This window comes from Haliotis rufescens, unplaced genomic scaffold (assembly GCF_023055435.1).
Source record: "Haliotis rufescens isolate VD_foot unplaced genomic scaffold, xgHalRufe1.0.p SCAF_8, whole genome shotgun sequence".
Taxonomy (NCBI): domain Eukaryota; kingdom Metazoa; phylum Mollusca; class Gastropoda; order Lepetellida; family Haliotidae; genus Haliotis; species Haliotis rufescens.
The window spans coordinates 28,623,178-28,648,053 of record NW_025964372.1 but is presented as its reverse complement, the minus strand read 5'-3'; the positions used below and the strand labels follow the sequence as shown (position 1 = coordinate 28,648,053).

The 24,876-nt window shown below is 40.0% G+C and overlaps 1 protein-coding gene across 1 annotated transcript; it reads right to left on the bottom strand.

Annotated features, from left to right (window-relative positions):
• Positions 1-507: 507 nt before the first annotated feature.
• On the bottom strand, positions 508-14,878 carry LOC124121614 (beta-lactamase domain-containing protein 2-like). The gene is made up of 8 exons (XM_048389764.1): positions 14,600-14,878; positions 11,751-11,942; positions 11,144-11,243; positions 5,204-5,312; positions 4,207-4,329; positions 3,323-3,483; positions 1,814-2,062; positions 508-840 (listed from the first exon to the last, which is right to left on the bottom strand). Exons 1-8 carry the CDS (start codon positions 14,740-14,742, stop codon positions 658-660), a joined length of 1,260 nt encoding a protein of 419 aa, XP_048245721.1. The 5' UTR covers positions 14,743-14,878; the 3' UTR covers positions 508-657.
• Between the last annotated feature and the right edge of the window lie 9,998 nt (positions 14,879-24,876).

Sequence of the window (24,876 nt, the reverse complement as noted above, 5' to 3'; positions counted from 1 at the left end):
GTGTTGTTACCCTGCCTGGCGTTCACATTGGGGTGTAAACAAGGACTGTCCGGCTCTGAGTCAGAGCGTCTCAGTCGAACTCCCATGTTTAAACTGCGGCATGACATCTCAGAGGGCTAGAACTTTAAAACCGACAGAAGTCATGAATAGTACATCCAGCCTCACACACAAGCAGCCAAACACACACTGCTGTAAAAATGAAATAATCTTGAACGCGACTGAAAATCCCATTTCACCTAACATCATAATGTAAGTACAGTAAACTACGGTTATAACGATCTTAAAGGGACCACTACTTTTAGTTCTTTATAACCGTAGTTCGTTATAAGCATACATACATCATATATATATTAGCAACTTTACAGCAAATGGACGGGATCATTTCGTTATATCCGTCAGTTCGTTATAAGCGTGTTCGTTATAAACGCAATTAAAACAACTACACAAGTGTGACTAAATAAAGCAGGGGAATACACACTTGATGGAACAGTTGCATTGAAACCAAAGTATAGGTTGCTTTGCAAAATGTGGACAAAACATGTTCCGTTCGGTAATTTTACGACTTCGAAGTCTTTTATTGTAACGACTTTGACATTGTAAAGTCTGTAAGCACATGGCAAAATGTGTCATTATTTATCTTGTGATAGGAATGTTGGTTTACGTAGTTTGATATTCGCGGAAACATTCATAGAACGTCTTCTCCAAATCCAAGAACCTTGCGTCATCCCAGAATCCAAATATGGAGTTGTAGTTTGTAACGTATGCAAGAGAAATCTGATTGGTTGGGTCTGCATATACCACTTGACCTCCAAGACCTGGGTGTCCAAAGACCAGGTTTCCCTGTAAAGTTAAAGACGCATTATATACAATATCATCACATGTTTTGTAAAGTTAAACTGGCTGTTATGAAGGTACACATTCATCCTGTTTATGTGAATTAAAAATATATTTTGGACGCGCTTTCTTGAACAAATGCAAACATTGATGATTGTTTCAGGTTTTCCCAGTGCAGTTACAGCATATATGTATATGTCAAATGTGTAATCATCAGTTTGGGAGATATCTCGAGCACAACACCTTTCGCTAACTAGTTTGTAAGAGACACAAGAAGCCAAATGCATGATACGAACCTGTTAATACAGATATACACTTTGAAAAATGTCAAGCACTAACCCTTCTCTAGCATCAAATGCCATTTAAATTCCATATATATTTTAAAAATATCTCCATATGACATTTATTTCATATTTTTTTTCTTTCAAGATACCACGATAGACCTTGGGCACGTCGTACAGGACCACTATTTGGTCCTCCATGTAGTAGTAAGTACTCATATCATATGATACAAAAAGTGGGTGGAAGTAATTGAAAAGGTATCTATTGCCGTAGAGAATTTACAAAACATGTCATCGATTTATGGTTCTGTATCTCAATATTAGTTGGTAATATTGAAAATAAAAGATATGTGTTTTGTCATAAAATTTAAGGCAATACGATTTTAAAAAATCTATAGAAATATATAGTATGCGATTCTTTATTATTCTAGGTGTAAAATCAAAATTGCAAAATTGTGACATACACGAAGACGTTTCATTATGATATTCATGTGCATGTCTCCCTGGTCAACGTTACGTGGAAGGTGTGCGGGTGATATCAAGCATCCCAATTGTATCAAAATATAATCAACACAATAATATTTAATTAAAACTCTTGTTAAGTTCTATGAGACTAAGTCTAAAAATGATAAAACGGGTATAGTATGGTTTTTCTTATTGGTATTCGCCGAGCATAAAATTAGACTGAAGTGACCTACTACCTGTGGATTATCCCGGAACATAAAGCCAAGTCCATAGGTATTTTCCTTGGTGATGCATTCGTCATATCCTGAAGTGACTGGTTTCGTTAGGCGCTCATTAAGATTGGGTGGAAAGAGTTGCTTCCCTTTGCATGTGCCGCCATTTGCAATATAGCTGTAGAGTTTTCCTAACGATCGAGCAGACCCGCAACCGATAAACGATGACAACCCAATGCTTCGTGTTTCAGGGTCATTGAGTTCAGTACTCTATAACAGTGACGATACAATCATATTAGTAATGTAGGTCTCAACAACGCATACAGGAAATAATATACAATAAAAAAATGTATTTTTTAACATTTTGTCCAGATATCCTTATTCCATATATGTCACAAAAAATGGGTAAAATCAGGCAATGTGTAACATTTAATTTAACATTTTTTCCTATCTATTTAACGAATTCCAAACTTGTTAATGCTCTATTTCATCCCCCAGTGACAGAAAGTGATGGGATTAAAAGAAAACGAATGTCAAAGTATCTTTTGCAATATTTCATTTTAGTCTAATCCGATCATAATTCGTGTGCTGTGATGTGTTTAAGCCATTTTGAACTGAAAATAACAAATTTGAGCATTTTGTAAGTTGCCTAAGTGACAATTTCAGTCCATTTACACATTGACTGTAACATGCACATATCTGCGAATGTTATCTCTTGTGGCCATATGTTTCCCCTTTAGACTGAAGGAAGCAATATTGAACAAATACAATGGTTACCAGGATTCTCCTCATTGGCATGTAACAGCCCCAGCAACGTCATAGATAAATATATAAATGTTCTTCGGTTATTACCATATCAGACAAAGGTAATTAATTCATTCCAGAATACCAACTTCTCGAAAAAATACCATCTTGTTGTCTATTCTGTATGCCAATACGGCTGTGGGCTGGCACAGAGGTTAAAGGGTTTGCTTGTCGCAGGCCATTGCTCGATTTGCCACTATTAAACCCAATCTATCATATCTCCGACCTAGATATTGCTTTAACGGCGTAAAACACCACTCACTCATTTCCAATCAACCCAATGGCCTTTGCTACATCAAGCTATTTACAACTACGTTATTGTGTGACGTTAACCATTCCTGGCTTAGCAAAATCTAATTATACCGTAATATCGAACTTAATCAAGACGATGCTGTTCCTAGTGGCATCGTCCATATTAGCGCACCATTGGTGCAATAGATAACCATAACTTCTTTGAGTGGCATTTAGAAGTTGGAGTGATGAAGTAAGACGAGTTCTCTTGTAATAAAGAAGTTGTCCATCCATAGAACTCGTCTTACTTCAATAGATAACCATGTCCATTCATTACATCTAGATGGAATCGGAATAACAAGGTTTCAATTTATATGAATTTAAAGGTCACTTAGTGTTTTGGTCAACCGCAATGTAGATTTGAACAAAGCGAAACGAATGCTCTTCAAAATAGCATACACACAAACTTACTGGAAAATCCATAGTTTTGATTCATTTTCCAAACATGGAGGAAGGCGAAAACATCACCTTGGCAAAAAATATAAACTTTCTAGGGACGGCAAGACTGCTTATCAAGAGCTCTGCAATAGTGAGGTAGTGCCCTCTCGCCATCCTGTAGCTCAGTTCCTTTGGGAGACCGATATAAAAATCGATATCTGTAAAAGCAGTATATTTTCAGTGAAGTCCAAGCGCAACGGATATCATAATAACAAATATTATATATTGCTTCACGCTGATTGGTTAGCTCACGTCTATTGTTTCATGTTTTTAATTGTCGCAAATAATTGAAAATGATATCAACTATTGATTTAATTTGATGACTTCTCAACAAGACATTGACAGAGCTGGTGTCTCCATTTGTGATCAAAGTGATTTGAGGTGAAATGGGGTTTAACATCGTGTACAAGAATCGAAATCGAAATGCTCACATTTGCCGTAGATTCTTTTAATCAAAAATATATAACAGTTATTAGTAATAAGGATTATTTCTGTCACGCATCATGGATTTACAATCGAGTAGGATAATCCTTTATTCCACCTCAGATAATAATATATAATAATAATAATATAATAATAATAATAATAATAATAACAACAATAATAATAATAATAATGATGTAATAATAATAATAATAATAATAATAATAATAATAATAATAATAATAATAATAATAATAATAATAATAGTTATCAAATTATGGTATAAACCTCGTCACAACATGCATAAGTTAATGATCATACAATCGTAGCTCAAAATAATATACAAACGGATGAAATATGTTAATTTTTAATACGTTGTTTTATCCTCATTGACAGTTTATACAGTTCGTCCACAAACATAGGCGTACATATTCCGGTAATTACTGTTACTTTTTTACCATATGGATCTTGAATTTCCTCCTTGAATATTGTTGATATATTTCTGTGCTTCGGGTCGGCCTTCCTTGCTAGTGTATCAACAAAGTAGCCGTATGTTACAGTGTGGTATCCCCGCTTGGTACCTGGGCATGAGAAGGAGAGAAGATACATGTCCACATGCAGGGAATTGGCCATCGTATGTGAGAACATTAGGACGGGGGCTATTTTGAGTTGGCCGCTTTTTGATCACAATATGTTGGTGCATTGGATATATACTGAGCTATCCAAAATTAACGGTACTTGAGATCATTATCAATTTGGATGGAAACAACCAAGTTAATTAAACTCTGTTATAAGAACGTGTGTAATAGTGATTACCAGGGAGCTATGGCATTATTGACGTGATGATAACAACATTCTTGACCTAAGACATAAATATATAGATATTGACGTGAGACGTGGTGACGTCATTATGGACACTGACGTCACAATCTACCTTCTCGACGCGGTTGTCTCTAAGGAACCTCCTTCTGCTCCTCCACAAGATTTCTTCATTGTTCACGGATAAAACAGTGGTTATGACAATTATGTGTGTATCAAGTTGCTTATTTCACGTAATTCGAGTCAGAATTGAGTAATGATTCATTTGTTGTGGTTTTTAATCACATATTCGTACTGAATCGTTTTTTTATGAAATGGTAGACCCGTGAAGATCCAGGGTAGAATAGGTCTTCGGGAACCCATGCCTGCCGTAAAGGGGGGCCGTGCTTGTCGTAAGAAGGGATCGGGTGGGCAGGTTCACTGACTTGGTTGATGCATGTCATCGTATCTCAGTTGCATGGATCAATGGTCATAATGTCAATCAATGGATTGCCTGGTCAAGACTCGATTATTTGCAGACCACCGTCAAATAGCTGGCATATTTCTGAGTGCGGCGTTAAACAACAAACAGACAGCATTAATAAAATGTCTCTGTACAAAACGCCATGACGTAAGTGGACTCACTCACTCACTCACCTGGCTGCCATTCGGGAGTTGCGCGTTCTAACAGCTTCTCAAACTCAGCAGGGCAGTCCCGGATGTCTCGTAATGTTGTCTTCTCGCCATTAAGCCACACCAAACCAGCCTTAAATTTACGAGAGAAACATCAACATATCCAAGTTGGCGATTTATTGGTTATTACAGTAGTTGGTGATGTAAGATATGGGAGCTCGTGACATGTTGAAGAAAGTAAGCCATCTGATTTGATTAGATTACACGACCAGCCTGATATATATTGCAAGTGAAATGTTGAGCCAGAACGACATTGCAACGTCAACAACGACGTCAACACACGGAAACTGACATTTAGAGGTCATGCAACATGAAGACAAAATGCACAGGACGATTTGGATGTCTAACATTGGGCAAGGAATGTTTTCGTTATCTTATATACTTTATTGATGCCTGTTTCTTCCTGTAATAAGATCCAAACATCTAGCATCTGGGACGCTGTATTCAACTACAGGCCATGTGAATTCATTCGAAAATATAGCTTGTCATAACAATACAATCACGGGATTCAATTTCTTTACCTTTGTACCTAACACTGTTATAATTGGCCGCGGATAGCAGCAAGATGAGTGACGCCGCGTTAAACAATCATCACTCACTCACTAACTAAGTAATAGACACGGGACAAATGCCATGCTAGTAAATAATTTCAAACCGACTTTCCACGCCTCTTAATTCGGACGGTAACTGTTGGTCTTATCTCCCTATGTGGGCATGACATATACATGTACATGTATGTACATCATCCCCTATATTTACCTACCTGATGCAGTAACTATGTGATATTCACCCCATGTTTATATGTTGTACAATTGACTCTTTCTATGACAATGGAGAGGAATTTATCACCTTTATTTATATATGTATTACATCCAATCTGTGCAACTGCCTATTGCGTGCATTAGGTATACCCTTTGCCTAATGCAATGGGCAAACAATTATCTGCTCACTGCATGCAATGGGTAATAGTTGTGAATGAAAAAATTATTCTAGAAATATTTCACAATATGGGAACCAGCTTGCTCCTTTCAGGCAATGGACAGGTAATTGTTCTGCCTTCAACACGCAATTGAAATAGGTATTGTTTTAAATGTTTTGTTTTGAATAAAGTAAACTCTATTATTAAGTGAATAAACTGTAATAGATAACACCCAAACAAATATGTGATCTTAAGAAACTTTATTTTCTAAATAAAAACACATATCAACATGTGTTATCTGCATATAAAGAGTCTCTGAATCACATCACCACTCAGTTCAGTCACAGTTTGCACAAAGTGTAACTAAATGTAATACAATGAATACCTTTTAAAATATTCATTCAGGTAAATTGATTTAAAAACAATATACTGCATGTCCATTATATATAACCCAACCCATGCTTTTAAGCAGGAAATAAAATTTTGTGATTAGACATAACTTCGCGAAGTTCATCGTTCAGTAATGTTAACAAAAATAATTATGGTTGATACATTAAAGTCTACATTTGTTTTTTTCGAACTGTATTTTATTTGTGTTTTACAGAAATTAAGAAACCATATAAATAGTAATTTATGATTTAATGTTGATGCATCCGTGTGTGAAAACAATTCAGTGAACAGATCTTTGTAAAATAATTCGGTGAATAGATCCTTATCAAATTACTTTGTCCTTTTGACTTCTGTGAATAAGATTTTAAAACTCCTTTGCATGAATTGGACAAGCCGTATTGCCCATTGCACGAATTGGGCAAACGGCCTTCCCAATGCACGGAATCAGTCTGCACACCTACCAACCCGATGGCGTAGCTGTGTGTTCCCAGTGTGGCCATGGTGTTTACACGTCATTCTCAACACTTACCTTCCTGGTGCAGTGAATGTGTGTCTGTTGTCTTTGAGAGGTATATTTTGAGAGATGGAATGATGGATGGATGGATGGATGGAAGGATGGATGGATGGATGGAAGAATGGATGGAAGGATGGATGGAAGGATGGATGGATAGATGACCTATTTGATGTGTTTCTATTCTCCTCGTGTGGCCCTAGTGCATGCAAGTCATCTTCTACATCTATAGACCTGATGAAGTAACTTGGTGTCGATCGTCTCGGCGAGGTCCTGATATATGTAAGGCGTTCCCCACCCCAATTCGATGCAGTAAATGTGTATCTGGTGTCTCTGTTTGGCCCTGGTATATGTCCATCATTCTCTACACCTATGATGCAGTAACTGTGTTTCTGGTGGTCCTGATATTTGCACATCCCTTTCTTTATCTACCTACCGTATACAGTAACTGTGTTTCTGGTGGTCCTGATATTTGCACATCCTTTTCTTCATCTACCTACCGGATACAGTAACTGTGTTTCTGGTGGTCCTGATATTTGCACATCCTTTTCTTCATCTACCTACCGGATACAGTAACTGTGTTTCTGGTGGTCCTGATATTTGCACATCCTTTTCTTCATCTACCTACCGTATACAGTAACTGTGTTTCTGGTGGTCCTGATATTTGCACATACTTTTCTTCATGTACCTACCTGATGCAGTAACTGTATTTCTGGTGGTCCTGATATTTGCACATCCCTTTCTTTATCTACCTACCTGATGCAGTAACTGTGTTTCTGGTGGTCCTGATATTTGCACATTCCTTTCGTCATCTACCTACCTGATGCAGTAACTGTGTTTCTGGTGGTCTTGATATTTGCACATCCCTTTCTTTATCTACCTACCTGATGCAGTAACTGTGTTTCTGGTGGTCCTGATATTTGCACATCCTTTTCTCCGTCTACCTACCTGATGCAGTAACTGTGTTTCTGGTGGTCCTGATATTTGCACATCCTTTTCTTCATCTACCTACCGTATACAGTAACTGTGTTTCTGGTGGTCCTGATATTTGCACATCCTTTTCTTCATCTGCCAACCTGATGCAGTAACTGTGTTTCTGGTGGTCCTGATATTTGCACATCCTTTTCTCCGTCTACCTACCTGATGCAGTAACTGTGTTTCTTGTGGTCCTGATATTTGCACATCCTTTTCGTCATCTACCTACCTGATGCAGTAACTATGTTTCTGGTGGACTTGATATTTGCACATCCTTTTCTTCATCAACCTACCTGATGCAGTAACTGTATTTCTGGTGGTCCTGATATTTGCACATCCTTTTCTTCATCTACCTACCGTATACAGTAACTGTGTTTCTGGTGGTCCTGATATTTGCACATCCTTTTCTTCATCTGCCAACCTGATGCAGTAACTGTGTTTCTGGTGGTCCTGATATTTGCACATCCTTTTCTCCGTCTACCTACCTGATGCAGTAACTGTGTTTCTTGTGGTCCTGATATTTGCACATCCTTTTCGTCATCTACCTACCTGATGCAGTAACTATGTTTCTGGTGGACTTGATATTTGCACATCCTTTTCTTCATCAACCTACCTGATGCAGTAACTGTATTTCTGGTGGTCCTGATATTTGCACATCCTTTTCTTCATCTACCTACCTGATGCAGTAACTGTATTTCTGGTGGTCTTGATATTTGCACATCCCTTTCTTTATCTACCTACCTGATGCAGTAACTGTATTTCTGGTGGTCCTGATATTTGCACATCCTTATCTTCATCTACCTACCTGATGCAGTAACTGTGTTTCTGGTGGTCCTGATATTTGCACATCCTTTTCTTCATTTACCTACCGGATACAGTAACTGTGTTTCTGGTGGTCCTGATATTTGCACATCCCTTTCTTTATCTACCTACCTGATGCAGTAACTGTATTTCTGGTGGTCCTGATATTTGCACATCCTTTTCTTCATCTACCTACCTGATGCAGTAACTGTGTTTCTGGTGGTCCTGATATTTGCACATCCTTTTCTTCATCTACCTACCTGATGCAGTAACTGTATTTCTGGTGGTCCTGATATTTGCACATCCTTTTCTTCATCTACCTACCTGATGCAGTAACTGTGTTTCTGGTGGTCCTGATATTTGCACATCCTTTTCTTCATCTGCCAACCTGATGCAGTAACTGTGTTTCTGGTGGTCCTGATATTTGCACATCCTTTTCTCCGTCTACCTACCTGATGCAGTAACTGTGTTTCTTGTGGTCCTGATATTTGCACATCCTTTTCGTCATCTACCTACCTGATGCAGTAACTGTGTTTCTGGTGGACTTGATATTTGCACATCCTTTTCTTCATCAACCTACCTGATGCAGTAACTGTATTTCTGGTGGTCCTGATATTTGCACATCCTTTTCTTCATCTACCTACCTGATGCAGTAACTGTATTTCTGGTGGTCTTGATATTTGCACATCCCTTTCTTTATCTACCTACCTGATGCAGTAACTGTATTTCTGGTGGTCCTGATATTTGCACATCCTTATCTTCATCTACCTACCTGATGCAGTAACTGTGTTTCTGGTGGTCCTGATATTTGCACATCCTTTTCTTCATTTACCTACCGGATACAGTAACTGTGTTTCTGGTGGTCCTGATATTTGCACATCCCTTTCTTTATCTACCTACCTGATGCAGTAACTGTATTTCTGGTGGTCCTGATATTTGCACATCCTTTTCTTCATCTACCTACCTGATGCAGTAACTGTGTTTCTGGTGGTCCTGATATTTGCACATCCTTTTCTTCATCTACCTACCTGATGCAGTAACTGTATTTCTGGTGGTCCTGATATTTGCACATCCCTTTCTTCATCTACCTACCTGATGCAGTAACTGTATTTCTGGTGGTCCTGATATTTGCACATCCTTTTCTTCATCTACCTACCTGATGCAGTAACTGTATTTCTGGTGGTCCTGATATTTGCACATCCTTTTCTTCATCTACCTACCTGATGCAGTAACTGTGTTTCTGGTGGTCCTGATATTTGCACATCCTTTTCTTCATCTACCTACCTGATGCAGTAACTGTATTTCTGGTGGTCTTGATATTTGCACATCCCTTTCTTTATCTACCTACCTGATGCAGTAACTGTATTTCTGGTGGTCCTGATATTTGCACATCCTTTTCTTCATCTACCTACCTGATGCAGTAACTGTATTTCTGGTGGTCTTGATATTTGCACATCATTTTCTTCATCTACCTACCTGATGCAGTAACTGTATTTCTGGTGGTCTTGATATTTGCACATCCCTTTCTTTATCTACCTACCTGATGCAGTAACTGTATTTCTGGTGGTCCTGATATTTGCACATCCTTATCATCATCTACCTACCTGATGCAGTAACTGTGTTTCTGGTGGTCCTGATATTTGCACATCCTTTTCTTCATCTACCTACCGGATACAGTAACTGTGTTTCTGGTGGTCCTGATATTTGCACATCCCTTTCTTCATCTACCTACCTGATGCAGTAACTGTATTTCTGGTGGTCCTGATATTTGCACATCCTTTTCTTCATCTACCTACCTGATGCAGTAACTGTGTTTCTGGTGGTCCTGATATTTGCACATCCTTTTCTTCATCTACCTACCTGATGCAGTAACTGTATTTCTGGTGGTCTTGATATTTGCACATCCCTTTCTTTATCTACCTACCTGATGCAGTAACTGTATTTCTGGTGGTCCTGATATTTGCACATCCCTTTCTTTATCTACCTACCTGATGCAGTAACTGTATTTCTGGTGGTCCTGATATTTGCACATCCTTTTCTTCATCTACCTACCTGATGCAGTAACTGTGTTTCTGGTGGTCCTGATATTTGCACATCCTTTTCTTCATCTACCTACCTGATGCAGTAACTGTGTTTCTGGTGGTCTTGATATTTGCACATCCTTTTCTTCATCTACCTACCTGATGCAGTAACTGTGTTTCTGGTGGTCTTGATATTTGCACATCCTGTTCTTCATCTACCTACTTGATGCAGTAACTGTGTTTCTGGTGGTCCTGATATTTGCACATCCTGTTCTTCATCTACCTACCTGATGGCTGAGCAGCATTTCAACTGTAATGTTTTCTTTTCCGTTACAGCCGAACTCTGGCCAATAGTCGGATACAAGGTTGCTGTAGTCCAACCAACCACTGAAATTTACGATAGCTTTAAAATACACATCCTCTTCAAAAAACCCATTTTATTATGTCTTTCCATAGACATAGACACAGACTTATTTCAGAAATGTAAGTTCACAGGCCCATAATACATTTAAATAGGTTTTCACCCCATGAATGCTGGTATATTAGCAGTTGGTACAATAAAAGAATCAGCAATACTGTTCACATTAATACAGTATTAAAATAGTAATACATGGGATCAACAGAATGGTGGTTACAAAAGTAATGATGAATTTCTTATTTTCAACACACCACATGTAACACATTCCTGCAGCTTTGATGGTATTATGCAAAGTTACATTAAACTTTACTTTAGGAGAACTATATCAATATTCTCCGCAAAAGTGCAAAGAATTAGACACAGCACATGAATAATTTCTTATATACCAGTATCAGTTCTTTGTTGAGTAACTATACGATTTGAACAGAACATTCATTTGCTCGGGTTATGCCTCCATGGGTATGACTGTTCCTTACCTTTCTACCTTTTTAGCAATAGTTATAGCTGCGATACTTTTTGTAGTGGAAAACGTGACTGTCATTGTGTCTCGTGTCCATGGCCTCTTGGCTTCCTCATCAGCATACCCCGCCCACATGTCAATCAACACCTCACCTCGATTATAGACAGCAAAAGCCCCACCCTTTTCCTTTCCGCTTATCACTTTCTTCCTGCAAGGCAAAGAGAATCTGAATTCAAACTTCTTTCTTTGCAGGTTTACAGCAATGTTGTAAATGAATTTAAAACAAAATTATCTTTACGTAGATTCCAAAGTTAAGCGTACGTTTCCTGCAATTCTTCATATCGCAGGCCAACCGTAAAGACAATCGACCAGTCCATGATCGTGAGAACAGCGTCCCCTCGCAACATATTAAATGTGTGCGATATACGTGAGAGCAAATGTTGGATACTTAATCTGCGGCATCAAAGTGTAAACCTCCAAATGTTCAATTCCCTGCGGCTAGCAATGGAAACCTAAATTGTGATGCATCGGACACGGTAGGATATGGGCCCTTTTTGCCTCACGTGATCTGCATACTTTAAGAATGAACTTTAATGTTTCGAAATTACGAAAATTATAAGACATGTTCATGTGAATGAGAACTAAACTTTGTTCATGTCAATAAGTGCATCTTTGAGACTTGTGATAATGCACTGGTAAGCATACCATGTGTCAAAATGGTCATTTTAGAGGTTTTCATAAAGCGTTTCTTTTCCAATATTTAAACATGGGAAAGTTTTTGACCCATAGGAGATCAACATAGGAGATTAACGTCAAAATATTACAAACATATATACATCTTTGGTCACGGACTTTCTCAACCTTAGATTTTCATTGAAAGTTCTAAATACCTGCCTTTTTCACTAATTGTAGCCATATTTGTGCATTTTACCATATCAGAAGTAAAGACATTTGTCAGTGCAATAAAGAAAAATGGCTATCCGTCTGCCTTTTGAACACGCCTCACAATTTGCATTATATAATGACGACATTTGTGGATATTCGAACAACTCGCAACTTGATGACGTAGTAAATTAGACGACGTTATTTTTTAGAGGGAGGCAACGTAGATAAACGCAATGGCCGAACAATCGCATCCCCAAGGTAGAGAGATATGACAATCGGTATTGGGAGAAAAGGTGCAGATAATCGACGTTCAAATTATAAGAATATGCGGGAAAGACCAAATTCCCCCCCCCCCCCACACACACACACACACTCCACACACACCCGTTCATAATATGATATTGTCCGACATTTCCAAGGTCCTATTCTAATCAGGGAGTCATCATTATTTAAACACGGATAAATATTTTTGAAGCTTGAACATTTTATTTACATCCTTAAGAGGCTGTACATAATACTGATATCTCATGTATATGAAATAAACGACTCGTGGTCGTTGTTTGTCGTACGATAAAACACTGCAGGGTGAAAAAAACACACGGGCCTGTTTGTACAACAAAAAACTCCCACTCGTCGTTTATTTCTTAATTAAACAGTATTCACTTATGGGACAATGTCAGATAAGTCACCTTATCGTGCAACATTCCTTCCTTCAATTTCATATCATGGTTTCATGATATTATGGTAAAATGTTTCTCTTTATTGTTTCCCTGTTACCTAACTACCTACATTGGTAGAGTAAGGAATAAAAGGCGACAAAATCATTGATAATCATCACATAAAACGTCAAGGCCAGAAAAAGAAAATATCCACTAAAATTCCATTGTACGATTCCGAAGCATCTCAAATGTGGTTGAGACAAAATTATCGGATTATCGTTATTGTGTGTTCAAGTAGAGTACTGACCCATAATCCTTTAAATTCAAGTTTCCCAAGCGACCTTACCCCTGCAGCGATAGAAATCGACACGAGACCGCTAACCCGGACCAGTTGCACTGATCCCTAGGGCTAGTAGAATTTCAAAACATTTTTGTGGGGTATTGCTGAATGTTATCACTATTTAGGCAAATAGGCTTTATTGGTTAATGTCTATCCCTGTCACCGGTCTGTGCAAGTTATAAATACAACAAAGCGATATTACTCTCCATTCTATTCCGAAGCCCTATCTTTATCAGTACTATTTGTTTAGACTTTTGGACTGAACTGTCGCATGTAGGTCACCTGCATATCGATAGAGGTATGTTTGGGACGAACCTATGTGTTGAGAGCAATGACAAAAGCAGATTGTGTTTGTTGTTTAACTCCGCACTCCGCAATATTCCAGCTATATGTAGGCGATCTGTAAATAATCGAATCTGCACCAGACAATCCAGCGATTGACATCATTAGCATCGATCTACTAAATTTAGATACGATGACATGCATTAACCAAGTCAACGAGCCTGATCACCTGATGCCGTTACGACAAGCAAATTCGCCTTTAACAGCAGGCATGGGTTGCTGAAGATCAATTCTAACCCTTTTCTTCACGGGTACAAAAGCAAATGATTGCAGTTTAAACATATCCTATAGGTGTACGTAGCATCCTATATAAATATGGGGGTACGGGTGGCCAAGTCACCTAAGGCGCTGCAATTCACTGTCCAGGGCTGCATCATTTGAGTACACCAGGAACCTAGTATCGTGGGTTCGAATCCCGGTTCGCCCCGATTATGGTTCTAGGATTGTCAGCACCATACAAGTCCTTGTTGGTTTCACCAAAGTGATAACCGTCTGAGACCCGCATCACTTCGGGCTTTCCTCCCACATTATGCTGAGACGCCGAGATACATCTGGACTACTGTTCAAAGCGGCGTTAAGCCTCATTCACTCACTGACACATATGTACATGCCATACAAACACGTACAATCGCAACCTACATTATTAGCTCCTCAACCTTCTTAAACTTAGGATGACAGTAACCTCCGATCACCAGATCTAACTTCGGAGTTACAAGTGCCCCTAAATACTTCAGAACAAGATATGCCATAAGCAGAACAACGCAAGTTTCAAGGAAATCCATGTTTTAGCTTGGCTTGTGGTTTAGGCGGTGTTTACAATAGTTCACCTTGACCTTGCCGGTATAGGTCACAATGACATGGTGGGAGGAGCGATACGTTTGACTGCACCCAGTCACGAGTTTTTAATGTGCATGCGCGCGCATTGCTGTTCTAAATTAGACACAATACATTCAGATCACAGCCAGTGCAGATGTACGAAATATAATAGCATCTCTCGCATTGAGTGTGAATTCGTGTGTTTATACTCGTGGTACAAGTATAGGTAAAAGTTGACCCTTTCGAACATAAACATAGCATGTATTATTTAATGTGAGGCGATGTGAAATGGGGATTTAAGATCACTGCTCGTATATACCGACGTGCATAAACGAACCTGTGTATGTCTGCTTGTACAACTTTATAAGCTGGCCTACTGAGACACCATGCCGCAGTTTAACATTAACACATTATTTAGACACAGTATACTGACTACGTGCCGACCAGTCCGGACAACTTAATGCCGAGCGCCAGGTAAGGAAATAACAAGTACCATCTTTTTAACGGGTGTTGTTGTATAACGCATCGGGCATCGAACCAACGAACATGTGATATATATTCCATCTGTGAGTTTACAGTTATTCAGCAATTTATGTGGAGGAATCAAATAAAGAATAACTGTTGAAGCGGCCGGCAAGGAAAATGGGTTGATGTGCATGATAAATAAACACGAAGATTGATATTATGTATAAAAAGATGGTTGGCTCATTATACGTGGGGGCACGGGTGGCCTGACGTCCCAGACGCCTCAATTCTCGGTGCAGAGTTGCGTCCCTTGGGCACGCCAGAAACCTGTGATTGTGGGTTCGAATCCCGATTCGCCCAGATTATATTTCTAGGATTGTCAGCACCACATCCGTGCTTGTGGGGTTTACCAATGTGGTAGGCGTCTGATGCCTGCATCCCTTCGGGCTTTTCTCCCTCATTAACCTCTATCCACCATATATAACTTATTTTTTTCCAAGCGGCGTTTGGGGCGGTCGGGTAGCCGAGTGGTTAAAGCGTTCGCTCGTCACGAGGAAGACCCGGGTTCGATTCCCGACATGGGTACAATGTATGAAGCCCATTTCTGGTGACCCTTGCCGTGATATTGCTGGAATATTGCTAAAAACGGCGTAAAACCATACTCACTCACTCAAAGCGGCTTTTAACTCAACTCACTCACTCATTACTGTGTATTAGTAAACGATAGTGGTGAAACCTTAGACTAGATAGTGTACCACTTGCTTGGCATGTGGACTTGTAAGCTTATCCAGATAGCGTGAAGGAATGCAATACACAGCAACCAGTCACCGTCCAACTGTATGTCGCAAGCCTGTAAATATTCGTGACTGACACTGGCTTACTAGTGGTTGATAGAAACAGGAACGCCCCATACTGATGTTAGGAATCGGCGATGTCACGCATGATAACAACTGGAGCATCGTATTAGTTGGTTCTTGCAGCCAGTGTGTGTACTACATGTATGTGTGTATTATGTGTGTGTATGTGTGTGTGTAATGTGTGTGTGTATTATGTGTGTGTGCATGTATCATGTATGTGTATCATGTGTGGGTATAACGTGTGTGTGTGTGTGTGTGTGTGTGTGTGTGTGTGTGTGTGTGTGTGTGTGTGTGTGTGTGTGTGTGTGTGTGTGTGTGTGTTTTGTTTGTCTGTTGTTTAACGCCGCACTCAGCAGTATACCAGCTATATGACGGCGGTCTGTAAATAATCGAGTCTGGACAAGACATTCCAGTGACTGACATCATGAGCATCGAACCACGCATTTGGGATACGATGACAACCCAGTTAGTGAGCCGACCACCCGATCCCATTTGTCGCCTCTTACGACAAGCATAGTCGCCTTATACTGCAAGCATGGGTTACTGAAGACCTATTCTACCCCGAATCTTCACGGCTCGTGTGTGTATGTCTGAGTGAGTGTGTGTGACAGTTGAGGAACGTTAAGGCTTTGTGCCGTAAGGCAGACAACTCGCATCTGGTGGCAGGTTCACCATTTAAATGGATGACGAACTGTGGTTAGTGAGTGAGTGAGTGAGTATGGTTTTACGCCGCTTTTAGCAAAATGCCCGCAAAATCACGGCGGGGTACACCAGAAATGGGCTTCACACATTGTACCCATGTCGGGAATTGAACCCTGGTCTTCGGCGTGACGAGCGAACGCTTTAATCACTAGGCTACCCGACCGCCCCTATGTGGTCAGTGACTTGACTGGGCAAATTGTAGGATTTGATTTTGCTTAGATTAACAGAGTTGTGCCTTTGTCATGTTTTCTCATTCCTTGAAAAACGAATATTGGCGTGCACTGCTTGTGTGTGCAATGATACACACGTAACAAATGTTATATTTGGGATAACACTTTCTTAGTAGAGTACAGAATCTTGTCCCGTCCGGGATTCGAACCCACACCTGCCAGGGTGATGCACCTAATCACCAGCACAGAAAGTCAGCGATCTAACCCACTCAGCCACCGAGGCTTCCACACTAAATGAAAATCCCACAACGCACTTTGAGTCCACAGCGGACAAATAATCAGCATAGACCTCGCCACGTGAAAGGCCGTCTGTAGCGCAGCAGTTGCAGTCTGTGAGGTCACACACGGTCGCTGTGTTTGCTGTGGTCAGCAATGACAGCAGTAAGTGAGTGAGTATGGTTTTACGCCGCTTTTAGCAATATTCCAGCAATAACACGCAAGGGACATCAGAAATGAGCTTCACACATTGTACCCATGTTGGGAATCGAACACGGGTCTTCGGCGTGACTAGCGAACGCTTTAACCACTAGGCTACCCCATCGCCTCAGCAATGACAGAAAGAAGGTCCAACATGAAATAACAGTCGAAAAGAACCCGTAGATGTTTCGCATTTTTTCTGAATAAGGCAATGGAATCTAATACCTTCCTTTACATGTATGCACAGGGTGTCAGTATACAACGTAGCTATATATAGTGGTACATGTACACACAGGGTGTCAGTATACAACGTAGCTGTATATAGTGGTACATGTACACACAGGTAGTCAGTATACGACGTAGCTGTATATAGTGGTACATGTACACACAGGGTGTCAGTATACAACGTAGCTGTATATAGTGGTACATGTACACACAGGTAGTCAGTATACAACGTAGCTGTATATAGTGGTACATGTACACACAGGTAGTCAGTATACAACGTAGCTGTATATAGTGGTACATGTACACACAGGGTGTCAGTATACAACGTAGCTGTATATAGTGGTACATGTACACACAGGGTGTCAGTATACGACGTAGCTGTATATAGTGGTACATGTACACACAGGGTGTCTGTATACAACGTAGCTGTATATAGTGGTACATTTACACACAGGGTGTCAGTATACAACGTAGATGTATATAGTGGTAAGGAAATCACTTCCCCGAGACCCCCGATATGCAACTACAGTGTAAGTTTAGTGTTTAACGCCACTCTCAGCAATATTCCAGCTACAAACCAACGAGTCCAACCAATGATTGATATTATGAGCAACTATTTTCGCCACCGGCGTATAATGACACGCTCTCAACCAAGCCACCGAGCATGACCACCAGTCGTCTCGTACGACAAGCAAAGGTTGCTGGGGACCTGTTCTAGCCCGGAATCCGTCAGGTTACATACTACAATTTTCTTGGCGTTGTTTTACAGTTCCGCTGGACGAATCCTCAAAAGAGGACGGACTACATCGACAGCTCTTACCTAACCCTGTTTGTAACAAAACAACTGAGACGCTTCAACGCCGCCTATTTAACGACCGGACAGACACGCCTGGTCATCCCTCCCGGCATGCCCAGAGTGGTCAAGAAGTCTGCATGCTGATCATCCAGGGGTACATGTACCCTGTAAAGTCTATTCTGATATTTTAAACACACGGTTTACAAAGTGGCATGAACGTAATACTATTTTGGCCGAGGAGCAGAATGGATTCCGAAGAAAGCGGGACACTGTAGAAAATATATACTCCTTATATTCTGTTATTAATAAAAGGAAATTTCAAAAAACGTTCTACATTTGTATGCTATATAGACGCAATGAAGTCGTTTGACAGAGTAAACAGGGACTGTCTTTGGTACAAATTACTTAAACTTGGTGTCCACGGAAAATATTTGTCTGCAGTGAAGTCGTTATATATAGAATATTGAAATTTGTAATGCATATACATATTTGGGACTTTGGCTCCAGGAACACCTAGATTTAAATTTCACAGCATAACAAATTGCTAAATCTGATGGAAGAACCCTCAGTGTAATTATAAGTAAATTTAAATACGTTGGAGGAATGACATATGGTGTTTTCAGTACTTTGTATGATAATCTTGTACAACCTATCTTAACCTATGGTGCAGCAATTTGGGGAACCAGAGAATTTAGTTGCATAAATGCCATCCAAAAAAGAGCGTGCCGCTTTTTCTTGGGTGTAGGAAAAACTACTCCTAATTTGGCCGTAAGAGGGGAGTTGGGTCGGTCATCGATTATTACTAAACATATTAATCGAAGTTGTGCGTTTCTGGAAGAAGTTGAATTCAGCTCCCCCCGCAAAGAATTATAGCTCGTATCAGAAATTGGTCCCTGTCATACCGACAGTCCTGGGACAGCAGAGTTGTAGGAATGTTTGGTTCTTTGGATCTACCATTTTTGGATCTGTATAATATTGGTAATATAGATTTCCAAATTTTGAAATCAAAATTGATAGAACTTGATGGAGAAAACTGGTTTCGTGGACTTTGGAATGACACTGGCCATACTACAGGTAATAAGCTTAGAACGTTTAGATTGTTTACAAATACACTGAATGTTTCATTTTATGTACGTCATATTCTGGATAGATCACGACGAAGCACTTTAGCTAAACTTCGCTGTGGAACTTTACCCTTAGAATTAGAAAGAGGTCGTTATACACGCACGAAAACCCCTGTTTCTGAACGCATCTGTAAATTATGTAACGGCAAACTGTTGAAGATGAAGTTCACATTTTGGTAACGTGTGACTGTTATAGAGATCTAAGACTTAATCTTTGGCAGAAAGTATCCCTTATTAAACCCTCGTTTATTACCATGTCTCCGGCAGACTGAACCGTATTCTTAATACAGTGCGACGAATTGGTTAAAACACTTGCTGGATTAATCTTCTCAATGTTTCGGAGAAGAAAATATGATATAAAACAATAAACTGGGAAGTTGTGTGCGTGTGATAATTCTTATCATCTGTCATGTTTTGCTGTGTTGTAGGGTTGATGTGTGGGGGTGCTGTGGGTTGTGATGGGTGGCTGGCCCGTGGGGTTGTGCTGTGTGCTTGTTTCATGTTGATTTGTTTCAAAGTTTCATTGGTTGGGAGTGTGTGGATACGGCGGTGGATTGTTGCTTTGTTGGTGTCTTTGTGCGTGGTTGGTGCTTCTTTTTTGCGAAGGCGGGGAGGGATGTGGATGCGAGTGAGGAAATGGTTGGTGGTGAGGATGAGGGAGTTGGTGTGGATGCGGGAATGGATACAGGTGAGGGTGTGTTTAAGAAATAGGGTGTGCGTGAGAGTAATGTGTGATGGTGTGGGTGAGGGTTCGGGCGAGAGTTCGGATGTGATTGAACGGATGTCAATGAGGGTTTGGATGTGTCTGAATGAGCGGGTGTGTTTGCGTGGTTTGGGTAAGCTGTTGTGTGTGAAGGCCTGGATGTGAGAATGGATGTGGTTGTGTGTGTATAGGATACTATTAAATGTGGTGTGTACACATATAAAATATTGTTTCTATGAGTCTTTTAGTGTCTCGTAGGCCATTTTGGCCGGCCGCTGAAGTTTCTTCTTCTTCTTCGTAAGATCCGGCGACGTAAGTAGGTGTTAATTGACATGTATATATAGCGCTGGAGATTAAGGGTCCTGCCCTGAAGGGGGCTTATGGTAAGAAGTAATACGACGAATGTTTGCCGACACCCAAAAACCCTAATCCTTTCAGACTCATTAAGTGGCCATAAAAAAACAAAAACACAAAAAGCGCCCTAAACTAATACAATAGATAATTAAAAGCGCCAACAATCTAAGAAAACTAGGTAAAGACATAGAAATAGTCTGGATCCCTGCCCACAGGCAACGAACACGCAGACAAAGCAGCTAAATCAGCACTATAATTAGGAAGAAAAAAATGACAGAGTAATAACTAAACTACAAACAGGCCACACAAAGTTAAACTCCCACCTACACCAAATTACACAACACCAAACCGGCAAATGCCCCCACTGCAACTTAAAATAAACTCCTGAACACGTAATACTATATTGCACACATTACCAGCAAAACGGAACAACACTCCAATCCACACACAATTGCAACAATCAAATGACATTAGCAACGGTACTAAACCCCCTAAATGACTTAAAAATCTTGAAAGCACTAGGCATATATCTAATCCAAACAGGCCTACTCGGTCGCATCTAACAAAGTACAACAAACAAGCTGCCAATAAACCCTAAAATTCTAAACCTATAAAAACACACAAACTCTATTTAGTCCCCCCCCCCCCCCCACACACACACACACCTTTTGCATGGCATATTTCAAAATTCCAAATTTGTTCTCCAAATTAAGGAAGCAACCCTAAAGAGCCCCACCTAGGTTGCCTCACCTTTTCGGACATACCCTTTTCGAACAAACACCAAATGGCTAGGCGGGCCCGTGCGCGAAATACGCATATGTCGGAAAGCGCACGTTTAATTCCTAATTTAAGAAAGTATGTAAGTATGTAAGGAGGTGTTAATTGACATGTATAGATAGCGCTGGAGATTAATGGTCATGCCCGGAAGGGGGCTTATGATAAGAGGGGATACGCCGAATGTTTGCCGACACCCAAAAACCCTAATCTTTTCAGACTCATTAAGTGGGCTCCAGGCCATAAAAAACAAAAATACAAAAAAAAACGCCCGGAAGGGGGCTTATGATAATAGGGGATGCGCCGAATGTTTGCCGACACCAAAAAAACCTAATCCTTTCAGACTCTTTAAGTGGGCTCCAGGTCATAAAAAACAAAAACACAAAATGCGCCTTAAACTAATACAATAGATGATTAAAAGCGCCAACAATCTAAGTAAACTAGGTAAAGACATAGAAATAGGAGTTGTTTTGGAGTGTTTGGCAACGAACACGCAGACAAAGCAGCTAAATCAGCATTAAAATCAGAAGAAGTAAGCATCAACCTACCAATATCAAAAAACGAAATTAAAAGTATCAGAATGGAAAAAAATCTTCCAAAAGTGGCAAAATAACTATCAGAAATCTGACTGCAAACTAAAACACCTGCTACAAAGGCCACTCAAAAAAACAAAAATACATCATAAAACCAAAAAAATTGACAGAGTAATAACTAAACTACAAACAGGCTACACTAAGTTAAACTCCCACCTACACCAAATTAAAAAAAAAAACCAAACCGGCAAATGCCCCCACTGCAACTTAAAAGAAACTCCTGAACACGTAATACTATATTGCACACATTACCAGCAACACAGAACAACACCCCAATCCACACTAAATTGCAACAATCAAATGACATAAGCAACTAAATGACTTACAAATCTTAAAAGCACTAGGCATATATCTAATCCAAACAGGCCTACTCGGCCGCATTTAAAAATAAAAGTACAACAAACAAGTTGCCAATAAACCCTAAAATTCTAAACCTATAAAAACACACAAACTCCTTTAGTCTCCCCCCGACACACACACACACACACACACCTTTTATTGCATATTTCAAAATTTCAAACTTTTTCTCCAAATTAAGTAAGCAGCCCTAAAGAGTCCCACCTAGGTTGCCTCACCTTTTCGGACATACCCTTTTCGACCAAACACCAAATGGCTTGGCGGGCCCGTGCGCGAGATACGCATATGTCGGAAAGCGCACGTTTAATTCCTAATTTAAGAAAGTATGTAAGTATGTAAGGTGGTGTTAATTGACATGTATAGATAGCGCTGGAGATTAATGGTCATGCCCGGAAGGGGGCTTATGATAAGAGGGGATACGCCGAATGTTTGCCGAGGGCCTATCCCCTAAAGTAAACACATCCAAATTCGCGGATGATGGAGCCCTCTGGATCCGCACAAAAAGTATTAATATGGCCCAAAATTTACTCCAAAAATCTCTTAATAAAATACAACAATGGGCTGACAAATGGGGCTTCTCCCTTAACTCAGAAAAAACAACAGGAATAGTATTCAAACATAAAAACATGAAACCCGCCTCCCCAATCCTCCAGCTAAACAACCAAACAATCAAATTTCAAAAACAAACCAAATTCTTAGGACTTATTTTCGATCAACATCTCACCTGGGATGCTCACATCCAAAACCTAACAACTAAATGCAGTAAAGACCTAAACACCCTAAGATGCCTCACTGGCTCAAACTGGGGAGCCTCCAAAGATACCCTCCTCTCACTCTACATATCACTAATAAGATCAAAACTAGACTACGGCTGCGCCATATACAACACCCTAAACAACTCTCTATCTAAAAAACTTGACTCAATACAATATCAGGCTCTCAAACTAATTACACGCACCCAACATGGCACCTCCTACACTTCACTTCAGGCCTTAACAGGAGAAATGCCACTAAGTCTACGCAGGGAACAGCTAAGCTTAAATTTCTGGGCCGCATCCCAATCAAACCCTCTGATCCAAAACCTAATAAACCAGAATATCAGCCCCAAAAACCAAGCTCTAGCTCGTAAACACCCCTTACTTACCCCAATATCCCAAAGAATAACAAACTACCTAAATGAACACAAAATTAAAAATCTTAAACAAAACTGCAAACAATCAAATATCTTCACCCCTAAACTTAAAATACCCAAAATAGACACAACACTAGCTAGCCAAATAAATAAACAAACCGACCCAAACATAGCTAAAACCACTACACTAGCATACATACACGAAAATTGGCCAAATTGGTGTCACATTTACACGGACGGATCTTCAGATCCGACCTCCAAACACACAGGTTTCGGAGTCCATACCACACAACCAACTAAAACTACACAATCCTTCCGACTCCCAAACAACCAATCAATATTCACGGCAGAACTAATGGGCATGGCCTCAGCCCTCCATAGTCAAGAATCCAAAAACCACAATAAAATCCTAATACTTACCGACTCCCTAAGTGGACTGCAAGCCCTCCAAAACAAAAATACCAAAAACCGACCTAAATTAATAAATCTAATACTTAAAAGCTCCAACGACCAAAAAATGGCATAACCTATATCTAAACTCAAATAGCCAAATCAAAAAAGTACTCAGCAAACCACTAACCAAACCAAAAATTCACCATCCATCAAAAAAAATCGACAGAGTAATCACTAAACTCCAAACAGGACACACCAACCTAAATAACCACCTAAAAAAAATAAAAAAAACATACTACAGGTAACTGCCCACACTGCAAACAACTAGAAACCCCAGAACACGCACTCATCTACTGCACACACTACCTAACACATCGAACCGCATTACAAACCACCCTCAATATAAACCAGGCTCTCACTCTAGAAGCAATACTAAACCCACAAAATAAACTAGAAAACTTCAAGGCCTTAGGCGTATTCTTAATCAAAACGGAACTAATAAAACGCATCTAAAAACACTATAATCCACCAAATCAAAATTACATAAACACACAAAAATCCACCATATCCAGCTCCCTTAGTTCTCCTCCCCTACCCCATCGGCATCTATTCCAAATCTCAAAATTCCCAAATTCTATATAAGCAACCCCTAAAGCCCCCTCTTGGGTTGCACACACCACTTTCGCCCCTTTCGGAAACACATTAAATGGCCTGGCCGGGCCCGTGTGCGAAATACGCATCAGTCGGAAAGCGCACGTTAAATCTCCAAAGTAAGTAAGTAAGTAAGTATGTTTGCCGACACCCAAAAATCCTAATCCTTTCAGGCTCATTAAGTGGGCTCCAGGCCATAAAAACAAAAACACAAAAAGCGCCCTACCGTCCTCGGGTCATTCGAGGACACAGCGATGTTCCCATGCCATTTCGACAGCTTGCGGGGATAGCCTCGTTTTGGAGTTTGACCGCAGGGTCACGCATAAA